The sequence below is a fragment of the Prunus persica genome, chromosome G3 (assembly GCF_000346465.2).
Source record: "Prunus persica cultivar Lovell chromosome G3, Prunus_persica_NCBIv2, whole genome shotgun sequence".
Classification (NCBI taxonomy): Eukaryota; Viridiplantae; Streptophyta; class Magnoliopsida; order Rosales; family Rosaceae; genus Prunus; species Prunus persica.
The window spans coordinates 19,582,877-19,607,691 of NC_034011.1; the positions used below are offsets into that span (position 1 = coordinate 19,582,877).

Sequence of the window (24,815 nt, forward strand, 5' to 3'; positions counted from 1 at the left end):
CCTTGGGGGCTCAAGCTAGTGGAGCTCAGCACTTGCCCTAGCAAGCCTTGGCCGTTGGAAACGGGATTGAGGGCCTCTTGCCCAGACTAGCTCCTCCCTCTGGAAATACTCTTAGTGCTAGTTTAGATAACAAGGAAAGATCGAGAAAATGGTTAGAATTATTATAAATAATGAGATATCTTTTTACGTTAATGACGGAATGTGTATCAACCAATGCACAGCCGGAGGCCGTACTCACGAATATCTTTAGTAAAATTCAAACAAAAGATATGAAGATTACTTGTTGTCACATTCGTTCGTGTGTATATGAACATAAAATGTGACTGGTTTACTAATGCAATTAACAAAGAATGTTGAAGAAGAATCGGAACTTATTAAATCCATTCCCTAAGTTTTTTGCTGGGCTTTTGATTTTCTTGCCTTTGGCAAGTTTTTGTCTCACCCCTAGGTTTTTAGGGGCTTATTCTCAGCCTCTTCGGCTGATCTTGGCCGAATCTAAGGCGATCTCTCACTTTTGGCCTATGATGGTTGTGTTGTGTTCTTGATTTTTGGGCTCTGGGTGGGTGTAGATCCCCTTTGATCTATCTTTTGCGGAGGTGGAGTTGAAGCATTTGGTGGGATCTACTATCTTATGGTGGTGTGGGATCGTGTGTGGTGCTGGTGATGCTGTGACTTTTTTTAAGGTCAAGGTCGAATTTGAGTGGTAAATGTTCTTTAATTTTAGGGTGTTTCCAGTTCCAAAAATGGATGAGACCTAGTTCTCTGACACGATCTCTCAGCACTGGTTGCAGAGTTTCCACTCTGAGTGAGCTTGGATTAAAGGAAAAGAAAAAGAAAAAGAACAAAACAAAACACCAAATCCCGGGACTGAAGTGAGCAATTGGTGAAAGAAGAAACAAAAGATGGTAAGAAAAAAGGCTGTTTCTGTTTCTGACTTCTGTAAGCGCACAAGGCGAGGAGGAAAGAGAAGATATATGTGTGACCATAAATAAAAGAAGAAAGATAATTTACTGCATTTTCAACACGTGGTTGGTTAAGTGCCCATCAATCTTCTTCTCCTTCATGTGGGTCTTTTTTCCCACATGACATTTCATGTTTTCCACGGAAAAGGTGTTTCAGCTTAAATCACTGGTCCACCAAACTTGGTCGGTGGTGGTGACCCATTGAGTAATGAAAGAGCAATAATATGATACACATGGATTAAGGAAATTTATCATATTAATTTTTGTATTTTCACCAAATCCTTGGGTAAACATCAGTCCTTTTTTTAGAAAATGGGATTTCATTAACACATCAAGAAAACACTATAAGATGTGACAACATGTATACAAGTAGCCTTATTAAATTTTTTTTTTGAAGAAAACCCAAAAGGATAAAATCTTAAAATATAAACCTTTATTACTGTGGTAGTGTGTATTAGTAGTTTCAAGTTCGAACCCTTATAATACTAAAATAGTATGTGTGTGAGAAACCTCTTCCACCTATAGTTTACACTATCGCTTATACAAAAAAAAAAATCTCATCTTATTGATTTGTCATTTGCCCTCAAATCATGTCTCTCAAATTCTAAATTAATGGTAATTGACAGCAAGGCCTGACTAGTTCACCTACACAAAAATGTGAATTACGTGAAAGTAAGATACTCCAAATTCGGGAGTCCAAGAGCGCCATGGATTTAAAAGTAATTTTATCATTTTTTTTTATTAATAAAGTGAATTAGTGTTTAACATAATAAATTCATGTATGACACCTACACACAATTAGATTGTAAGTCGCTATTAGTTTTAAATGATGCATTTAATCACTTAAATATAAAGGTAACGAACTTTTTGAGTGGTGATAAGTGGGGCTCCTTTTGTTTCTGAAAAGGCACCATGTACTCAGTTGATAGTGATATTGATATGATAGCCTATTGAATTTGAACCAGCAGATTGTTGAAGAGAATTCATGTGTTTACTTCACTTCAAAAAAAAGTACATGGTGCCTTTTCATGAATGTGGTATTCTAATTCATAAAGATATAACCCATTAGGAATTCATCTGTTTTACCAATTATATCCTCACATAATTTTAAAAATTCCAAATTTGTTATGTACTTTAACCCAACAATAAGGACATTTTAGTAGTTAGCACCACTCCAACCCCAATTCTATATAGTTTAGTAAAGAACTTCAATAGGACTTTGGAATCTAATTCTCCTCAATCCATATGGTTTAGTAAACAACTTTAGTAGGAATCCGGAATCTAATTCTCCTCAATACAACTCCTCTTCAATTCAATTTTTCCTAATTCAATTACGGATTAGTAACATATTGAAAAGAAAGGCCCAACGTGGAACCATTCTTCGTTTCCAACCTAAACCAGCAAAGATGTATGAAAAAAACTGTTAACACTTTGGTTTTTATTTTATTTGTTTGTTTAAGTTAGGTTTATATTTTCTCCATTAATTGGGTGGTCCATCTTGGTGGTTATAAGTGGGGCCTGAAAATAATAAAGAGTTGTCATGGTAGAAAAAGGTTAGTTGATTACGACTTCTACATACATTTCTCTTTCGATATCCTTGTAAGTTGTAGACTAACTCAACTGGTAATTAAAAAATAATTGAGGTCTATTCAGCATTGTATCGTTTTCAAGCTACTCCACTAGGATTGTGAGGAATTTAAGCTTGAGACGAAATCTCTGGATTCAACAATGAATTGTAAGGAGATGCAAGTTAGTTTGGTTGGCTAGAGCGACGTATTCGTCCCTTGCACATGACTCGCGAGCATAATTTTCTTTCAAGTAATTTAGAGTAATTTAAACTATCACTTGATTTTTAAAGTTTGCTTAACTTCATAATGACTTTTACATTGCTCATTTTCTTCGTTATGTTTTTCACATTTCTAAAATATACAGGGAGTTTCAGTTGAGGGTTCATTCAAATATGCTTATTTGAGGGACACCCTTGTAGGCCCCACTCTATACTGTATTTCACTAATCCTAACTATCTATTTTGTAGATACTTATTCAAAGATCATCTTTACAAAAAATCACTTGAATCCGATATCATTTAACTATTCAATTGAATTACTGAAATTTTAGTACTTTCTTAAAGCACCGTGTTCATTGATTTTGTAGGACATAATTGAATATCGAAACGGTTTTTGATTTGTCCAATTTTTTTTAAGGATGATCTATGAATGTAGACTTAAAAAATAGATGGTTTGGATCGTTGAAAAAAATATTTGTAGGGGACCCTAAAAGGTGTTCCTAAAATAAAATTATTTGGAGGATCCCTGAATAGAAGGAGACTATATATATATGTGTGTGTGGGTGACATGTAAGTATTGATTATTACCACGCCATATGATCAATGTGATGTAAAAATATGATTCCTCTCGTATTATTCATTTTCAAATTCTGACTCCCCTTTTTATCATTTTGGTATTGACTTTTAAGCTCCATTTGAAAGGACTATATGCAATGTGTCAATGAGTCATCTGAAAATCCATTTATTTTCTTTATTTTTTTCTTATTCAAATCTTGTCATATATGAATGGTAGTGATCTTAATCTTACAATTTAACCTTATAATATAATCTGATCCTTAGATTTGAATTCATTCCATCCAAATGAATCCTTACTTTTTCTCTGATTTCGTACATTTCACTTTAACTTCCAAATGTGTTAAGTCTATAATGGCAATGGAAGTCCTATGTGTAACACTATAATTATAAATTATTGGTTAGATTATCTTTAGGAAAAAAGAAGGACTACTTTCATTGTAAACGTTATTGTCATGAGATCTAAATGTCCACTTACACCAATTTAAATATTTGTGATTTAGTTTATTAGTGCCCCTCATGATATAGAGTTTCACAAGAAATATGTTTGATGCATTACACAATGCATGACAATGAATTTAATTATATATAATAAGGGCTAGATAAAATGGTAAACGGTGGAGAATGGTGGAGATAGGTGCACGATTCTATCTGAGTAGCTAGACTGATTTTCATCTAATTAATTATATGATTTTTAAGTTTCACATGATTTGCAACCTTTCGAGAGATGATATATTTACTAGTGTTGAAAAGATGCGTTCTACTTTAAGTATTCATTGTAGTTGGTGTTTTATTATTCTCGATCAATAACACAATGATATGTAGGATAATTTTTTCACATATCATACTGTTATTGACCTAAGATAGGAAAACAGTGTTATTCCCATTACAAGTGTTTTTCCTTAACATTTCCCTTTTAAATAGCATGTGAGAAAAAAAAAAAAGATCAAACAAACCAAAAAGAAAAAGAAAAAGAAAGATATTTGTAAATTAGCACCAAAAAGTCATGATGAGGATTGAATGAGATGAATTGACCAGAGAATTGTGTATGTACAATGTATTGCAGATGCCCCATATTGGTTGGAAGTTGGGTCATGTGGTGTGTTTGTATATAATATAGATAATTAGGTTAGGTTCCGCCTATAATTTTAGGGTCCTCTTTGTAAATGATCTCTCTACTTACCACACGTTCGGTAATTATTGATAAATGAGATTGAGAGTGAGTTATCAATCTTGAATATATCACGTGGTTTTATAAATCAAGTGAAAGAGTTATCAATATGAAGAGCAAATTACGCAATGCGATAAGTAACTCTCTTTGTGGTGTTGAATATGAAATTTGGAAAAGAACAAACTTATGAAATTTAACACTTTTCAAACAGTTTTTTTTTGGAGTTTCTAGGCGAACAACTTAAATGTGGCATTCTACTTTTGATGTATGTTTATATGATATATATTTTTTTTCGTAAATTAAAAAAATATTATATGAATTCAAATTCACGATTGTAACATAAAAGAAACAAATAATATACAAAAATATCAATTAACTTTACATAATGAAGTTTTTCTACTACGTCTTTTTCAATGGATAATATAGCTAAGCCATTCAATATATTTTGTGACATAATTGACTTGATCAACTTCAATTTTGAAAAGATTCTTGCTGCGGAGGCAACCGTGACTGGTACAAAATAATGTAAGCAATCCATGCAACTGGGAAACAACGATATAAGTCCTTCAAATAATTCAACACTTTGAATTGGCCTTTTTGTATCTTATGGTAAAGTTTCTCTCATGATTTGTAATTCGGGGAACAAATCATTCCCATTAATAATAGAAATATCATTATGTTTCATCAAACCTTCAAGATTCCTACAACTGTCATCATTTGCAGTCTTCAACTTCTCCAAATTGAATAAAAATTCAAAAATTTCTTCTTATGTGTGAAATTGTTCAAATCTACTTTTTAACTTAACAAAATTGCTCTCTCATAGGAAAGTTTCGAGTCCTAGTATCTGTGTAGTGTGTGTCAGTTTAGTATATACCATCGCTCCTCTCAATAGATCTAACCAAATTAAGAATTAAATGAAATTAAATGAAAATTTGAAAATGCAGTCCACACGTGTAGTAGATATGAGCCAATGTCTATCTGGAAAAACTGTCTACAAGGAAATTGTCAAAATTAAGTTTAATATTTTACACGCCAAGATAAAAAAAAAATTAAAAACTACCCAAAGTTAGTCAACATTACCCATTTCATTAAAAAGTAATAGAGATATTCTAATTGATGACCTAATTCATTTTATATATACAGCATAAACAGCTCATATAACATACTTCTACAACGTATTAGGTCATTAATTTGTACAATTTTAGACAATATACCTTTATTTTAATATAATAAAAGGATCGCGTTTTAGAAATGAATAAATAAGGGAGACTGCTTGCAAATTTCTGTTTGGTGACTATCAAGCATGTTTATATTTCGGCTTAGTCAAAAACACCGGCCAAAAAACCAATAAGAAACAAATATGAACAAATCTAGCTAAAATCATCACAAAGAGGAACAAACCCGGCTTTGTTTGTACTGTTCTCTGTCTTTTTAAAAGTTTTGCAATGAATTGAAATTTAAAAAAATAAAAAATAAAAAATTTCAGCTCGGTGACTATCAATATTGAGACTGCTTGCATATAAAAATATTGAGAACTTGGACATGGACTTGAAAATTTGAAAATGTAGAGAGTGAAGACATCACCAAATCAGCATCCTAGGAAAGCACTCGTCATCACGTTCGTCTTTGGCATGCTGCGTTTTCTATTTTCTTATTTATTTCTCAACGCATGGCCATGAAAGCTTCACGTAATCCAAAACAAATATGTAAAGCAAGTGCGTCATATAAAACCACAAATTTACGGTTAGAAGACTTGGATATTTGTTTAGCATCATGACGTGTGTTTCTAGGTCATGTTGTCAAATAGCAACACACCAACTTTTATTTTTATATAAAAGAATTATAAATTGATAAAAATTATGATTATTTTCTTTTGACATATATATATACAAGCCTCTCTGTAAGGGCTTCTGTGTCTGCGAAAAGGCTTTTTTTATTTTTATTTTATTTTTATTTATTTTATTTATAAATTTTAATTTATTTTAGAATTAAAAAAGATAATGAGTAGTTGTGTTCCATTAAAATAGGATCCATTATCTGATTTTGATTTTGATTTTGATTTTATTTAAATATAAAAAAGTGTTAATTTACTGTATTATCCTCATTTAATTAATAATTTTAATTCTTAATGTTTGCATTAACCAAGGGCATTTTCTGGTAATTTGAATATTTCACCATTCTCTAGCTTTTGCTTTATATATACTAGCCTCTCTGCACGCGCTTCTGCGCCTGCGAGAGGTTTTTTTTTAAAAAATTTAAATTTATTTTAGAATTAAAAAAGATAATAGATAGTTGTGTTCCATAAAAATAGGATCCATTATCTGAATTTTCTTTTAATTTTAATTTTTTTAATATGAAAAATTGTGAATTTATCATATTATCCTCATTTAATTAATAATTTTAATTCTTAATGTTTGCATTAACCAATGACATTTTTTGATATTTTGAATGTTTCACCATTCTCTGCCTTTTGCTTTATATATATAGATAGAAGATGAATCAAATAGATGTTTCCCTAGCGGAAAATAAAATAAAATAATCATACATGTCCTAATTTTACAAGAAATGTATGGATGGATTGATAGCTCATCTATTTGATGCAAAAATAAAAAAGACCACTCTTAGATTTGTAGTTCATAACATACATGGCCTAGCTAAAAATATATGTGGAATGAGTGTCAAATGATTTTAACGCAATAAGTTACGTTGTACAATAATATTTTGATATAAATATAAAACGGCGTAAATCAGACAAAAAATATTACAAATATTTGATACGAATATGAAATAATTGAACTTGAGCAATGGGACGGAAAGAATGGAAAACAACCTCTACTCACACTCAATAAGGTTATTCATTAGTATTTTATAAAAGAGCACTTTCTAAAGTGCTTGATGAAATGCCTTAAAAAACTAAGATAAACATTTGATCGTATGTATATTCTTGCATTTACCCAACAAGAACAAAAAAAGAATTTTCTGAATTTGCCACTACCCTAACTAGGTAAGAATTTAAATTCCATGCTGCATATGTATAGCAAATTTACTTGACGTAGAAAAGGAAAAGGAAAATGAAGAATAGGAAACAAAATTCAAAAAAGAAAATTTCAAATAATTTCATATCAATATTAAAGGCTGAAAGACCGTACACGGTACACCAGTCAATACACAAAAACCGAATATGCCCCTACTTTGCAAATCCCAGTGTTTGCGCCAAAATTGGAATCACAGTCCCGGTAAATTTCCAAAATATCCCTAACACGTGGCAAATTCTTCCAGCGAGTACACGATAAAAGCGATCTTGGCGAGTACAAAATCGTTTCGTTTCATCTTCTTCGACATTTGGCTGGCACAGCGTAGCTGTCTATATAAAGGCAGGACAACCTAGACGGTGGAAATCAAATTTCGACTCTCCTATTTGTATGAAATTCTGTTTCCATTTCCAAACCAAATACTCACCAAATCCCTAAATTCTTGTGCATCCAAAACGCAGCCAAATCCCGCGTTTCGATTCCCCGATCTCTCCAGAGCCGCTGCGAATTCCGGCGATTCTGGTGCGTGCTTTTACCGGAGGGAATTGAAATCCGATCGCGGCTGTTTGAATACAAAGAAACGAGAGTGAATTTCGAATCGTCAGGCACAAGAAAGGCGCATGAGCTGGTTGGGAAAGCTGGGTTTCACAAAGAGGAAATTGAATTCCAATTCTAATCACTTCATTACGTGTCTCTTAATCTTTATCCTTCATTATTCCCCCCAATTGCCTCTTACTCTGCTTAAATTCGAGAAGAAAGCCCTCGATCCATTATTATCATTATCCAATCTTAATTTTAATCCCAATTTTAATCGTAATATCAATAACGCTTTGAATCACTATGGCGTCTGGAGCCAAGAGTAATCCCCAATTGCGCAGAGGTCCAATCACATTTTCCATTCTTTTCTCTTCCAATTTCTTTTTTGGGTTTGAAAGTTCATTTTTTTAACCGTTTTACTGCTTTGGGTAATTTCTAAAATAATTTTTTAAATTTTGGATTGAATATTTTTATTTAATAATTTGTACAAATGCAGCTGTGTGCTATTCGAATGGTGACAAGAAGCAGACATCAGGCGGAACGACGACGTCCCCATCTGTAATAGTGATAGGTGGTGGTATGGCTGGAGTTTCAGCTGCACGTGCTCTTCACGATGCCTCAATTCAGGTACCCTACCCACATTGAAATTCCAACTCAATGCTTTGTACATTGAAGTGTGCAATTAGGGTTTTTAAATTTTTTGAATTTTGATGGTCAGGTTATGCTGTTGGAGTCTCGAGACAGACTGGGTGGTCGAGTTTACACCGATTACTCATTTGGTTTCCCTATTGACTTGGGTGCATCATGGTAAGCTGAGAATGTGACTTGCTTCCTTGTGTTTGGAATTTGAATTGCTTGTATTTGGAATTTGAGTTGCTTGTATTTGGCATTTGAAGCCTAAATCCTTGATCTTTGTTTATGCTTCAGGTTGCACGGAGTATGCAAAGAGAATCCATTGGCACCATTGATTGGGAGATTGGGGTTACCCTTATACCGCACGAGTGGGGATAACTCTGTCTTATATGACCATGACTTGGAGAGGTACATAATATCTTCCTTCAACTTATAGTTCCCTTGTTGTAGGAAATGCTGTGAATTTTAAATGTCATTTAAGTTTGGGTTGTCGATATGCATTGTTATGGTTTTAGTGTGGCTTGGTTTTTGTTGGTTGTTTTGAATTGAATGGTTCGTACTCGTATAAGTTGTTTTATTTCTCCAACCTTCTAGTACTGTGCCAAGATTTGCTTTTAACAGTTTAAAGCACAACAGTCTACAATGTAATATATATTATTTATGGTCAATACATTCAAGAATGTGCTTTGATACAAATGATTTTAACACATTGCTTCATCTTTCTGTGAAGTTGGCTTTTTGTCCGAGCCTTTATATTGTAGGGTGATATCTGACATTGGTAGTAAATTCATGTTGTCTTTGCAGCTATGCACTTTTTGATATGGATGGGAAGCAAGTTCCTCAAGATTTGGTCACCAAAGTTGGTGAAGTGTTTGAGAACCTTTTGAAAGAGGCAAGTCATCCTATGTTTATTTATTTGTTTTAAGGCTATAGCCTTGTGACACGAAAGGTTTCGCTTCTATCTTAACCCTCAAATAGTGGCTTGCCATTGTGGGCATTCTTTGACATCATTTTTTGTTTTCTTAGTGCAGACAGATAAGGTAAGAGAGGAATTTAGTGAAGACATGTCCATCACTCGTGCCTTTTCAATTGTTTTTGAAAGGAACCCGGAATTAAGGTACCATAATTCCTCCAAGCCACATTTATTTTTTTATTTTTTCAGCTTTTGACACTCTGTTGGTGTATAAATAGTTTACCAAAATTACTTTCATATGTGTCGTACAGGTTGGAAGGAGTTGCACATAAGGTTCTGCAGTGGTACTTGTGCAGAATGGAAGGTTGGTTTGCAGCAGATGCTGATACGATTTCACTTAAATGCTGGGATCAGGCACGCTTATCATACCTCAGATTACTTTTCATTACACATTACACTGTTTGAATTTTCAGTTCAACTATAGACATTGATATCTTTGTGCTTAAATATGGCATATAACAAGTTAATAACCTCGAATGGCCATTAATTAGCAATTTTGTTTCTCTCTTATATAGGAAGAACTGCTTCCTGGTGGTCATGGCCTTATGGTCAGGGGCTACCTCCCTGTTATAAACACACTTGCCAAAGGTCTTGACATCCGTTTGGGCCACAGGTATGCATCAGTTTTCTTTTTCATATTCTCCTATATATGTTCTGCAATCTGCTTGTAGCTTAATCAACAAGCATATAACTTTTCTCCTGTTCTCAGGGTCACAAAAATAGCAAGGCAATATAATGGGGTTCATGTAACAATAGAAGATGGGAGTACATTTGTTGCAGATGCTGCTGTTGTAGCTGTTCCTCTCGGTGTGCTTAAGGCAAAGAGCATATCGTTCGAGCCAAAGCTACCCAACTGGAAGGAAGAAGCCATTGATGACCTCGGAGTGGGAATTGAGAATAAAATAGTATTGCACTTCGAAAAGGTGTTTTGGCCAAATGTGGAGTTTTTGGGAGTGGTTGCTGAAACATCTTATTGCTGCAGCTACTTTCTAAATCTTCACAAGGCAACTGGTCATTCTGTACTTGTTTATATGCCTGCAGGGCAGCTGGCTAAAGACATAGAGAAAATGTCTGATGAAGAGGCTGCTAACTTTGCTTTTATGCAACTCAAGAAGATCCTTCCAGATGCTTCTTCCCCGGTACTCCTTGTTTCTAACTTCTACTAGACTTTATGTGAAATTTGATGAGTCTTATTTATTTTTGAGCTATAACTAACTTAATTGATGCCTTTCCAATTATGCAGATTCAGTATCTTGTTTCTCGTTGGGGCAGTGATGTTAACACGCTTGGGTCATATAGCTATGACATGGTTGGAAAACCCCATGATTTGTACGAGAAGCTAAGGGTCCCAGTGGATAACCTATTTTTTGCCGGAGAGGCAACAAGCGCGGACTTCCCAGGCTCTGTGCATGGTGCATTCTCTACTGGAATGATGGCCGCTGAAGACTGCAGGATGCGTGTTCTGGAGCGATATGGGGAGTTGGATTTATTCGAGCCGGTCATGGGCGAGGAGGCCATGTCCATCCCGCTTTTGATCTCCCGCATATAACTTTCAGGCCACACCATCCTACAGATATATGAATGCGAGTATTGAAGATATGTTCAGGTTGGATTGGGCGACAAACAATATTGCCATTTTGATTCGGCTGTCTGGGAAAGGTCGTGGAAAATCACCGTTTTCCCTTGAATGAAGCAGCCAAGCACTGGTGTATCTGTTTGTTGCCCTCATCTGTTTGGGCTTATCTGTATTTGCGCAATCATTGGACAATCACTAAATGATATGAATCTAGTCTAATAAATAGCTAGTGGAATATTACAATAAATTGTCATATTAGAGGTCAATATATCTAGTATTTAATTGGTGGGGAGGACGTTACAATTTGTCATGTTCAAATCAATGTGGGTTTTCTCTCTCTTCTGTATCTTATCTTATGCATGCTTGTCTGTCCGTTACCCATAATTAGAAAGGAAACTTTCTTCAACTGATTTATTGTCAGCATTGGTGGATTCTCTCATTGGATCCATTAAAAACTTTTAAGGCTCTGTTTAAAGAATAATACTAGTCTTACACATGATGTGGCAGCGTATGTACCATATCATGTAAAAACTAGTTTTTGTTTTTCTAATTTTATTTATTAAAATACGCTTCATTTATTTAATTGATGTGACATATGATATGGACATGTCACATCATGTGGTATAGAAATATGAGATAAAAATGTGGTAAGTGTAGCCAATATATTTACAATTTGTGTATGCCAAGATTTTGTTGTTGATACAAACAATATTCTACTTTAATTTAATGTAAACTACGGGGAGGGAAATTTTAATTCGGGTGCAAAGTAGTGAGCAAATCCGCTATAGTCAACTTGACTAACCTCATGTAATACCAAGATTTGGACAAGAAAGATAGGAAACAAATAAATTTCAAACGAGTCCTCACATGTAGTTATTTCAAATACATTCATGTTCTTGTTTTCGTAGCAAATATGGCCTTGTTGCCAAATTTTCTTTCAAATTCCAGATGGGTATTTAAATAACTAGATGTAATATATTTGGAATGAATTTGAAATGACTATATCCAATAGGGGTGGGCATCGGGACCGGAAAACCGGAACACCGAACCGAACCGGTGAAAAAAAACCGGAAAACAAACCGGTTGACCAAAAAAGTCAACAAATCGGACCGGAACCGGACCGAACCGGTTCCAACCGGTTCCGGTTCTGGTTTTACATCTCTCCGCACCGGACCGGACCGAACCGGACTGGTCATATATTTTATATTTATATTTTTACAAAATTTTAAAATCTAATGCCATTTTTTAACTTTTATAATCACTAATTTTCCAAGTTCAACTTCAAAAAATTTCTAAATGTATGAATTGGATTATTTGTTCATTTTTAAGCTAAAAAAATAAGTTATTTATTATAATTTTTTTATTAAAAAAATTAAAAAATTTTTTTTTAAAAAAAAAAATTAAAAAAATAATAAATTAATAATCCGGTTCAAAACCGGAACCGGTTAGAACCGAACCGGCCGGTGTTCGAAATTTTTTTTGTCTAAACCGAACCGAACCAGACCGGTTAAATAATACCGGTTTCGGTTCCGGTTTGAGGTGAGAACCGGACCGAACCGGACCGCGCCCACCCCTAATGTCCAATGAGTCATTTGGAATCCATTTGTTTTCTTCATTTCCTTATTCAAATCTCGACATCCAAATGGAGACTTGAAATTCTGAGCTAGTTTTCAAAATTTAATGTATCATTAATCGATTCGTATTAATATTGAGAAAATTGGACGCAGGACAATAATCACGTGATATTAGAGCATCTACAATCATGCTCTCTATATTTTTTTTGTTAAAGTTTAGCTAAAAATACAAAGCGTTATTTTAGGAACTCTATAAAATTTGAACTCCAATCATACTCCCTAGTTTAAGGAGTCATAAATACTATAATTATTTTTTTAATTCAATATAATTAGTCAATCTCTATACAAAATAGGAAGCATGGTAGGAGTTGTACTTTCCCAATTCCTCCCTAAAATTTGTCCAAAAAGGTGATTTAGAGAGCCTATTATGGATGCTCTTACACTTGAGAGAGAAAATGAGAGAATGGAAAGATATACAACTCTAGAAAATGGATCTTTGATTTTCATTTAGATATAGTTGCTCAGTCAAATCACATAAATTTACACAGCTGAGCAAAAGTCGACATATTTAAGCAAATGAATTGCTAAAACCCTGCCCTCCTAAAAAAGAATAAAAGAAGATTAATCTCCGAATATTTCAAGTTCTCTGCGTTGCACTGAAAATTTGAATTAGCTTCTATTTCCGTCGCTTTCTTATTTTCTCAAAACATGCTCAAAATATAATTTTCTTTCAACTGATTCTCGTACCTTCCTTCCGATAGATGAATGAGACCTACAAATTTGAATATAAATATCCAACACAGAAGTTCAGCAGGCCCCAATTTCCAAATCCCTCTTTTAAAGGTTCCTGTATATGAATTAAATGCTTGTTAGATTGGTTGCCTTGCTTAAAATAAATGATATTTAGAACCAAAAATTACAAAAACGCATACCCTTTAATAGAGGGAGGCATCAGAGAATGGAGCTGAAGCTTTCAATGGGATCAGATTCTTCCAGCATGGAAGCTGCCTGGAAGCAGTCGATGGCGTCTGCTATTCGACCATCATCTCTGTGAATCATCCCCAAGTAATACCAAGCCTTTCGATTGTTAGGATCGATCCTTAATGCATCCGAGAGTAAGCTTCTTGCCACAGGCAATGCTACTGAGCCCATCTTTGACAGAAGAGCGGCAATCAAAATCTTGCACGGAACATAATAGGGTTCTAGCAGAAGAGCATCAATATAAGCTGCTAGAGCTTCTTGAATTTGTCCACGTCCTTCTAAGATAACACCTAATATAATTGCACAGCAAGTAACTTAACAGTAAACATACCGCACATCAAAATATCAAATTGCACTGCTATACAAGTAAAAGGTTTTTATGCCATGATAGGCTCCCTAGTGTTAGAAGAGCGTGAAAGTGCTGTTAGGTCATATAGGCCCTTGTTTAAAACTAGCCCTTGAAAAGTTGAAAGACATTTTGTCTAAAGCGAGCGTTTTCCACAGGTCCACCGCTTGCATTGTCATGTATATCACTTATCAAGAAGTACAATATAAATGCCTCAAATTCATTAATGTAGTAGATGAGTTTAGTACTTGCCTTCTGTGTGCAGCATTTCTGCAGAGTGCCGCTTCAGTTCACTGGCTTTACTCAAACATATTTCTGCATCCTTCCAATGTGATAGGCTAGAGTATAAGTCTGCCAAACCATGCCAAACTTCGAATTCATCGACTTTATCATCTTCAACCTATCAAAAAGAAAAGACCAACATAAACTTAAAAGGAACAACTTGTTAATCAGGAGTTCCTACTAGTATATATTTTCACGTTGAGCAAGAATCTTTAACAAATAATTTCCGAGAAAGCAACTTAACCCGGCATTCACTTACAAACCTCAAGATCTAAAAAGTCAACTCCATAAAACAATCAGATACTTCAAATTTCTAAAATCTAAACTACTATCACATTAAATTAAACCATTGTAGAAAGAAATGATTAATGGGCTAAACTTCCTCCCAGGACATTGCAGACTCACAATAATACCACTTTCCCACCACTACCAATAATAGCTTAGGGCTACATTTGGCAGAAATTTGAATAGTGAAGAATGTAAAGCAGAAGTCAGAGTTTTAACCTGATTACTAATTCTGAGAGGCCCAAAAGATTTTCTTTGGGCTTGAACCAATGCAAGAAGGTAACGATAAGTTTCAATTGCATCCATGGGTAATGATTGAGAGATTTTCAGCTTTGCTTTAAGCCTGAGCAATGGCCCTTGTTCCCATTTTGCGGTCTCATCCAAAGCAGCATCAGTGACCACGTGAGCCTCTGAATATCGCTGTTGAGCAGACAAAACAAGAGCAAGCAATCTCCAACCTTTTATTATGGAGCCCCCTGTTCGATCAATGAACTGTTTTGCATACCGCAAAGCAGCATTTAGATTCCGATGCTCTGCATACTGAACACCCAACTCAAAAATCAAATCTAAATTATTCTGCTCCAAAGCAATGGCTTCATTTAGCGATTTCAGTGCTTCAGACTGAAGCCGGGACCTCTCAAAGTCAGAGGAAGAAACTTTTGCTTGTTTCCCCAAACAAAGACCCAACAAGCGAAGACCCACACCCTTTAAATGTTCATCCATCCCCTGAGCACTGCTAATAGCCCTTTGTGCATATCCCACTCCCTCAGCCGCAACATGGGAATCCTCACTGCAGGTTTTGGCGGCTAATAACAATGCTGTGAGTTCATCTGGTCGTTCATGTTTGTGTAAAGACTTCCTTAATAGATTCAAAGCCTCGTTGTTGTGTCCTGCTCCACTATAACAAAGAGCTAATGAATTCCAACGATCAACACGGTGATATACTCCAGGCATGATCTCTTCCAGCTGCTTTGCTAAAACTGAAGTTTGGTTGCATAAAGATAACGCAAATGTTAGATGTTCCATAAGCGATGGGTCACATTTGGTTTTACCTAGGGATAACTTTCTCAAAAGGATCATCAAAAGCAGAATTGCTTCCTCCAGATTATTTTTGGGCACATATGAACCTTCAACCTGAACACCTAAACTGGGTGGACCAGCCTCTACTCCACTATACAACAAAAACACAGCAAATCCTTTCTGAATTCTTGCACAGCAGTCGTTGTCAAGGTTCCATTGACTAAGTAGGGCACGCCTGTAAGCAGATATTGCTTCATGATAGTAACCAGCTTGCTTCCAAAGCTCAGGAAGGAGCTCTACAGCTTGGCTGACTGTCTCTTGCAATCTACCATCCACTTGCGCATCATGCATGCCCTGATGGAAAATTTTTTCCACAGCATCAAGCACATTTTTGCATTCACTAGCAGCCTCTGCAGACACATAAAACAAGGTTCCATTTGTACTCTAATTCAAACTTGAAAAGTTAAAAAGAAAGGAAAACCATCATATCAATTGCTGGAACAGTACCCTACCAGTTAATCTCCCAAGCTTTTGAAGAGACTTGGATTTTAAGTATATAGCATCAAGAACGAGACTAGCAGCATGCTGTGAGACTGTATGCTGTGAGTCAGAACGGGTTCGGCCCTTCCTAGAAGGTGTTTTCTCAGCAAGAGAAGGTTGCAATCGCTCTATGGCAGCTTGAAGATCGATGCCATCGAACACACGAAGTGCACCTTCTAGGTTACCTCTTTGGTACTCCAGCTTTCCAAGAAGGGCTCTTGCTTCCTATAGATTATCATAAATCAATGTTTTTTTTTTCTTGGATAAGTGATAACCAATCATCAAGCACTACTCTAACTTGTGCATATAGCCGTACAGACACAGATATAATTATGGAAAAGATGGTAAATTCCAGAATAAACCAAGATTTTAAATGACTAATACTTCAAATGATGAAATTATAAAAGAATATCCTGGAATTATTTTTATTATAACCTGAATCAGATTCCAAATTTCTGATGGACTGGGAAACATTAGGGCCGACACCTCAAGTATACTATAAGCACTATTCTTAAAGGGGAGGAGGTACTGTTAGGTCCATAGGTCATACAAAATTTTTACACAAAAACAAACAGATGATAAGCATAGAATAACCTCAAAATTGAGTGATAACCCTTCTCGTAATGAAGATTCTGCCTCCTGAATATTTCCTTCATCAAGCTTGGCCTGAACATCTGTTGCTTTCATGGAATTCCCATTTGCAGAGAATTCAATCACCATGCCTTCTTCATACTCGCCAGATTCCATGGCGTGGCTTCCTACTCTTCCTCACCTTATTCCACAAATTTCACTTTTGTCCCAGTCTTTTATCCATTCAACACTTAGCTGACAAATAAATAAAATGCTGCAGTTCTTAGAAATTGAACATAATTTAAGTATAAAAACTAACTATTTGTGTAACAAAATTCAGCAACACATTTCATCTCAATTATGCTCAAATATATGACTAAAACCTATTCCCTTTCCGAAAATTTCTCAGCAACCAAACAGATGCTTTAGTATAACATTAATGATATCTAGGTAATCTACACATTTATGTAACAGAAAATCCCAGGGGCAAACTACCAATCTTTAGATCCAATGTAATCCAATTAAACTGAAAAAGAAAATTTGAAGTTATAGGTAATGCTGGGTTGCTAAGAAAATGTAAGAATTGGGAAGAAAAGTAATAAAAATTACAAATTTACAGAGCTTTCACAATGCGGGGTCCAAATAGCAACATTTTCAGTCAATATTCATTGAGGTGACAAAATTTTCGAAAGAGCGAAAGAACACCAGTTACAAAAGCAGCACTCATAATTTCGTTTCAACTCGTTTTCATTACATTGTCTTCCATTTTCTTTCGTTTTTTCTTTAAATTTTCCCATCAAGCAAACAGCTTTGAAATGCCTAGTGCGTTGTGATTGTTACCTTGCCGGTTGCATCGGATTCAGATCACGGTTTGCTGAAAATGACGGAAGCTTGAAATTGCGCGGTGGAATGTGACCGGTGGGGAATCAGCTACAACGACATGTTTGATGTGTGAGAAAATTCAGGGCTTTGTGAGGTTGAGAGACCTGAGAGAGAGAGAGAGAGAGCGATGTGTGATCTGAATGTTAAACTATTCATTTAATGGTTTTTTGGAGCTACAACCATATAATAACGTTCTTCTTCTCCTTCTCCTCCTTCCCCTTTATTTTATTTCATTTTGGGGGTAAATCTGAAGTTTAAAGGGAAATAGCTTAAAATGCCACCTTTTTTATAATTTTAACTAAAAATACCATCCCTTCCCAATTTTTTTACAACTACCACCTATAAATACATTTTTATTGTGGAATTATTGTACCCATTTCAGTTTTTCAGAAATTGGGTTCTCTCTCAACTCTCTTGGCTCTATCTCTCTTCAGCCCTTCTCTCTCCCTCGTGTAACTCTCTCTCTCTCCGACGCAATCGTCTTTCTCCCTCAGCGGTGGCTATTCATCCAAGCTTAACTCCACGATTCACATCCACGAGGTACTGTTCATCTTCCTTGTCTTTGAAATTTGGGGTTTTTGTGAATTTGGTTTATGGTGTATGGATTTGTAAGAAATTGATTTAGGGGTTTCTTCGAAATTGGTTTTGGGTCTCAATTCTTTGTGCCCAAGTACTAATTAATACCAGTCATGGAGAATTGTCACTGAATGAAGCATCCGTAGAGAATTGTTGGATGAAAATATCTTTGCTATATTCATGCTACTTCCTCTTGCGGGTGGTTTATGTTGAGTTAATATTTAAATTTTAAAATGCATTCTTTTTTCAATTTTGATTTCAACGTTTTCTTCAAAATTGTTTGTGTGTAAATGCAAAATAAAGGCATAGATTCTAATTGGACTATTCATTTTGCCCAAAAGCATTCCTGATGCTTGATCTTTGTCAGTGTAACAATCATGTTATGGAATTATAAGTTTGCACATACAATTTGATGGTTGTCTAATTATATGTTTCATGTTTTGGAAAATTTCTGGTATTTCTTGAAACCAACCATGGCTGACTAGTTCACATTCTCATTATCAATTTTTTTTTCTTTCCCAATTTGCTTTATCCGCCATATAGTATTGTGATTTTAATAATTATTTTTCTTATAGATGTTCACATATTAACTGGTGAAAATAATTGAACAGAGAAAATCCAATGATGCAGAAGTCGAGTCACTGCGAGAGGAATACCATCAAAGGGTTGCAACACTTGAAAGGAAGGTAGGTCTTCTCATAAAGTCTTGTTTATAATCGTGCTTGGATTGATCTAGGTGTTATATGTGCCCCTTATGTTTTTGATGAAATTGGTACTTGCCTATTTTTAATTCAGCTCCTGATAATTGGAGGGGCTATGCCAACTTATGATTGCAGGTGTATGCTCTTACAAAGGAAAGGGACACGCTTCGGCGGGAGCAGAATAAGAAAAGTGATGCAGCTGCTCTTCTGAAGGAAAAGGATGAAATAATTAATCAAGTTATGGCTGAAAGTCTCTTTCTGTCCCTGTCTGTCTCTGTTTCTCTTGAGAAGCTCAATATGTTCTACATATTTTGTGCCTCATAGTGAATTTCCGTTACTTGTAAATCATGATTTCTTTAGCGTATTTAATTGCATTGTGTTTTTCGTTTCGGGTAGAACAGAGTTTTCAATGATAGGATTTATTTGGAAAAAAGGAATTCTGGTAGTTATGCTGTGTTCTCTATTTTTGCATGAAAGTTGAAAGTAAGATGTCCCATCTATATGTGTGACAGCTTCAGGATTATGGCCTTCGTCTACTGAAAGGAAATTGCTATTTGATCCTGTTATATCTTTTATGGGACAAACAAATGAGGGAAGTAGTGTTGATTCATCACAGAAAGCTGAGTCTTCAGAGCATCCGCCAAAGGTTGACAAATCATCAGGGGAATCTGAATCTCCACAAAAACTCTCTACTGTTGAGGCAAAGGAAGGGGTCAAAACAGAAACTTTACAACACTCTTCAACTGAACAGATGGCTGATAAGGAGGAAACTGAAGTTGTCAAGGAAGAAACAGATGATAAGCATGCTGCGACGGTGGAGGAAACAGAGACTGTGGTAGCAGAGCCTGAAAAATCTGAATCTGAATCTGAAAAATAGAAAATCTATATGATGGGGGTTTTCTGGCTAGCTAAAAATCTGTGAGAAATGATGAATCCATCTGATTGCAGCCTATTTAATGTTTAATACCTTCATTAAAAAAAGGTTGTTGATAGTGCTTTGACTATCTTGCAGATTATAATGGCAAAACCAGCAGGTGGCCCTAGTGAGAGAGATCAGCATGCAGGGATGGATGAGGACTAATTTTGTGTGTATGACAATTGACTATCTTTGCTTGTATTGCTCTATGTTAGGGATCTTTTGTTCCATTTTAATAACAATTTTGTTTAGGAGAAAAAGAAACATATTGCAGTTCATGCTTTGTAAATGCCATCTTCTGTTATGATGGACACGTGGTATGCTCTTGTTGGGTAGGTTTTGGATTGAAACCATGGTCGAGTGCTTGAGCCATGTTTAGTGTGAAGCTTGAATGGATTTTCTTTTCTGTTGTATTTGGCCCTTGTCTTTTCAAGCATGCCAAAAATCATCCTAGTTTTGTAATATGTGGTTTGTGTCCAATTAATTTACTGTGGACCTTGCATTTTTGTACCCAATATTTGATAGTTGCCTTCTTTTGAACGAAGATTCATTGAGGGAGAGAATTACTTTCCTTTTGAATATGAATCGATGTGCAACTCCAACTATCATTTCAAAGGTCAACATCAATTCATGCTAATATAAGGATGGATAACAATTGTCGTGTCCATGAGATTCGAATTCAGGATTACTTTTCAACAAAGTGGAGACTCTGTTATTAGACCAAATGGCCATTGACATACGATATAATAGCAATATTAGGCCAATACATGTACACTATAGAGGCAATATTAAAGCAATATAACCACAATACGATAGCAATAATATTACAATATCACCTATAAAAATATAATTATTGTCCACTTATTGCTGATTTTGCACATGTTCAGAAATTTTGTTCTCTCTTAGCTCACTCGGCTCTCTCTCTCTGGCACATCTCTCTCTCTGGCACATCTCTCTCTCTCTTTGGTATCTGTCTATCGCAGCTCTCTATCTCTCTCTCTCTCTCTCTCTCTCTCTCTCTCTCTCTCTCTCTCTCTAGTGCAACTCTCTCTTTGCTCTCTTTCTGTAGCGCAGCTCTCTCTCTGTCTCTCTCTAGCTTCGTTCTGCCTCTTTCTCCCCTTATTCGCTCTCTGTCTCTTTATTCATACCTTCCTTTTTTTGTAAATTATTTTTTAGTTGTTATTATTTTTTAAAATAATTTCTTACAATGTCTTACGATGCAATTATGATGCACCTGACTGCCTGTTTTTGAAAGGCACGTTGTTTCTTTCTCCTCCTCGTCTTCTTTTTGAATGCAATATGGCCCAAACAGTAAACCCATTGATGAGCTGTAGTCAATATACATACACTAGGTCAATATAATGGCAATACGATAGCAATAGCATTACAATATACATGCAATATGATGGCAATATGCATACAATATTAGTACAATACACAGGCAATATTAGTACAATACACATGCAATAGGACAGCAATATTAAGTCAATCTACATACAATACACACACATCCATTACAGACTACAATTTAGACATGGAAAATAAATCGCCACCGAACCCTAACAGTACTATCCCAAGAAGCAAAAATTATTTCTTTCATAAAACTTGACAATTCAATTGTTATTACATAGTCAACCAATCTTTGCTCTATTACATACATACTTCCCACCTATAATTATAAATAATGGAGAGCTCACAAATTCTACTAATTTGATCTTAACTTCATCAATTTGTTCTTCGTTGTATGAGTTAGCTCTCCCTTCTTGCACATTTTCCAAGTTGTTCTGTTCTCCTCCCGTGTAGCAATATCAGCAACAACAGGTTATCTACATATCTGAAATCATAACTGCACATGATTCTCAATTAGCAAAGAGGAAAACCATTTTCTTTTATAACTTCGGTTCTGAAATATATAACAAAATGCAAATATCTTTGCTTCTGAAAAGGAGCAAAAGTTTGTCAACCAATTCATAGTAAAAACGAAGAAACTAGTGAACATAACCAGAAAAATGCTAACCTGCAAAACCAACTCCAATACTTTAACCACATCATTAATACTTGAGATTTTCTTCTCATGGATTATGATTAGAGGATTTTCCAATTCCTATCAGCACATACACAAGTTTGAAGATAATCAGCATCAAGCAAAAAGGGACTTGAGGTGCTGCTAACTTTAACAAGCAGCCCTCTAACAGTTTCAAGACATAGTTATCGCTGAGTCAAACTAAAACTTACACATTTCTGATTGTTCTGGTTGGTGATGAAATAAGGGGATATGTAGCCCCTGTCTAGCTTCATTCCCTCAACAACCTCCAGCTCGTTGTCCAATGTTTTCCCATCCTGCAAAAATTAACATAGTGTGAAGCTTACATGTTTTGGGTATCATTTGGGAATAAAAAACTAAAATAAAATTATTTGCCCTCCAATATATTTCTGTACAAATTTCATAAGACCCATACATACCTCACTTTAAAACAACAATAAAAAGAAGCTGATATCATCCATATTTCAGCCCTTGCAATATGGTAACTACACTAATATGCCTATGACAAATCTGCTGACTAGAAACAGACATATGCAAATAAAGTCACATACCCATCAGCACAGCCACTGTCCAGGTCGTGATGAGATACAAGCCAATAGACGACCACAACCAAATTGCTCTTCAATATGCTGGTCAAGAGTTGTCTTTATCAAACGAAATCAGAGAACCACAATTTTAAAGATTCCAACATAAATGAATTACCTGAAGTTTAGTAATCAACCCTTTCTTCTCTTCTTCAAACTCTCTGATCTAGTATTCAGAGAAAAAAATATAAGAATACCTAGCAGTGAAAGGATTAAAGAATGACAAAATCAGACAATGAATAAACCGGCTAGCATACCTGAGCCCTTAATTTCCTAATCTGTCCTTCTTGAGCAGCCTGCTTTTTTGAAAGCTCTTCACCTGGTACATAAAAATGCAAAAATGAAGGAATTTCCATAATTATTGATATGATTGCATAAAGAAACCCTCCTCGCATCCACAATAGAACATTGGCTACGTTGAAATTCACTATGAGGCACAAAATATGTAGAACATATTGAGCTTCTCAAGAGAAACAGAGACAGACAGGGACAGAAAGAGACCTTCAGCCATAACTTGATTAATTATTTCATCCTTTTCCTTCAGAAGAGCAGCTGCATCACTTTTCCTATTCTGCTCCCGCCGAAGCGTGTCCCTTTCCTTTGTAAGAGCATACACCTGCAATCATAAGTTGGCATAGCCCCTCCAATTATCAGGAGCTGAATTAAAAATAGGCAAGTACCAATTTCATCAAAAACATAAGGGGCACATATAACACCTAGATCAATCCAAGCACGATTATAAACAAGACTTTATGAGAAGACCTACCTTCCTTTCAAGTGTTGCAACCCTTTGATGGTATTCCTCTCGCAGTGACTCGACTTCTGCATCATTGGATTTTCTCTGTTCAATTATTTTCACCAGTTAATATGTGAACATCTATAAGAAAAATAATTATTAAAATCACAATACTATATGGCTGATAAAGCAAATTGGGAAAGAAAAAAAAATTGATAATGAGAATGTGAACTAGTCAACCATGGTTGGTTTCAAGAAATACCAGAAATTTTCCAAAACATGAAACATATAATTACACAACCATCAAATTGTATGTGCAAACTTATAATTCCATAACATGATTGTTACACTGACAAAGATCAAGCATCAGGAATGCTTTTGGGCAAAATGAATAGTCCAATTAGAATCTATGCCTTTATTTTGCATTTACACACAAACAATTTTGAAGAAAACGTCGTTGAAATCAAAATTGAAAAAAGAATGCATTTTAAAATTTAAATATTAACTCAACATAAACCACCCGCAAGAGGAAGTAGCATGAATATAGCAAAGATATTTTCATCCAACAATTCTCCACGGATGCTTCATTCAATGACAATTCTCCATGACTAGTATTAATTAGTACTTGGGCACAAAGAATTGAGACCCAAAACCAATTTCGAAGAAACCCCTAAATCAATTTCTTACAAATCCATACACCATAAACCAAATTCACAAAAACCCCAAATTTCAAAGACAAGGAAGATGAACAGTACCTCGTGGATGTGAATCGTGGAGTTAAGCTTGGATGAATAGCCACCGCTGAGGGAGAAAGACGATTGCGTCGGAGAGAGAGAGAGTTACACGAGGGAGAGAGAAGGGCTGAAGAGAGAGATAGAGCCAAGAGAGTTGAGAGAGAACCCAATTTCTGAAAAACTGAAATGGGTACAATCATTCCACAATAAAAATGTATTTATAGATGGTAGTTGTAAAAAAATTGGGAAGGGATGATATTTTTAGTTAAAATTATAAAAAAGGTGGCATTTTAAGCTATTTCCCAAGTTTAAAATGGATTGTCAGCGGAAAAAGGGAAAAAAATTATTAAAATGGGTAATTCCCTAAACTTTTAATTTTATTTTAAATTAAAAAATATTATTAATTGCATTCATCCAATTCTGATAGTCAACTCACGGACTTAATAAAATAAAAAATATGCATTTAAATGAATAATGAAATACTAAATAACAGTTCAACATAAACTACTAAGTTGATACTAGAATATGATTATGTCGTATAAACTCATCTATTTATATTATAACACTTAAATGAGTTATATTATTTGACCGTATTTCAATATTATACAAGTCCAAGGGGCTGTGCATAATGTTTAACTATTTAAAACTTACTTATTAATTTTAAAGAAATCATAAAATTAAAATAATTAGAGTAAAATTGGCAATGTCTTTGACCTTTCTTAGGCTTTACCAAATTATTTTCAATTTCTTCTTTTGCTTTCTTTTTTCTTTAAATTACCTGATTTGATAGAGAGAAGAGGC

General features: G+C 35.1%; 2 protein-coding genes and 2 long non-coding RNA genes across 7 annotated transcripts; 2 read left to right on the plus strand and 2 right to left on the minus strand.

Annotated features, from left to right (window-relative positions):
• On the plus strand, positions 7,873–11,649 carry LOC18782903 (probable polyamine oxidase 2). Its single transcript, XM_007215301.2, has 10 exons — positions 7,873–8,404; positions 8,558–8,688; positions 8,780–8,868; positions 8,989–9,102; positions 9,499–9,586; positions 9,726–9,811; positions 9,919–10,021; positions 10,183–10,280; positions 10,377–10,806; positions 10,911–11,649. The coding sequence occupies exons 1-10, from the start codon at positions 8,365–8,367 to the stop codon at positions 11,214–11,216; spliced, it is 1,485 nt and encodes a 494-aa protein (XP_007215363.2). The 5' UTR covers positions 7,873–8,364; the 3' UTR covers positions 11,217–11,649.
• On the minus strand, positions 13,298–17,944 carry LOC18782065 (protein NPG1). Its single transcript, XM_007214779.2, has 7 exons — positions 17,682–17,944; positions 16,866–17,096; positions 16,244–16,496; positions 14,931–16,141; positions 14,397–14,544; positions 13,750–14,088; positions 13,298–13,664 (listed from the first exon to the last, which is right to left on the minus strand). The coding sequence occupies exons 2-6, from the start codon at positions 17,016–17,018 to the stop codon at positions 13,769–13,771; spliced, it is 2,085 nt and encodes a 694-aa protein (XP_007214841.1). The 5' UTR covers positions 17,019–17,096; positions 17,682–17,944; the 3' UTR covers positions 13,298–13,664; positions 13,750–13,768.
• LOC109947829 lies at positions 18,118–20,422 on the plus strand. 3 transcript variants are annotated; one of them, XR_002270602.1, is made up of 5 exons: positions 18,118–18,263; positions 18,875–18,985; positions 19,136–19,250; positions 19,513–19,918; positions 20,013–20,422. It is a non-coding gene; the product is annotated as an uncharacterized LOC109947829 (long non-coding RNA). The 3 variants fall into 3 exon arrangements; XR_002270600.1 differs by having other exon boundaries at positions 19,136–19,918; XR_002270601.1 differs by having other exon boundaries at positions 18,911–18,985; positions 19,136–19,918.
• LOC109948194 lies at positions 21,488–24,175 on the minus strand. Of its 2 annotated transcripts, none has more exons than XR_002270802.1 (8): positions 24,036–24,175; positions 23,311–23,385; positions 23,046–23,160; positions 22,802–22,863; positions 22,512–22,710; positions 22,152–22,256; positions 21,934–22,020; positions 21,488–21,762 (listed from the first exon to the last, which is right to left on the minus strand). It is a non-coding gene; the product is annotated as an uncharacterized LOC109948194 (long non-coding RNA). The 2 variants fall into 2 exon arrangements; XR_002270801.1 differs by having other exon boundaries at positions 23,311–23,421.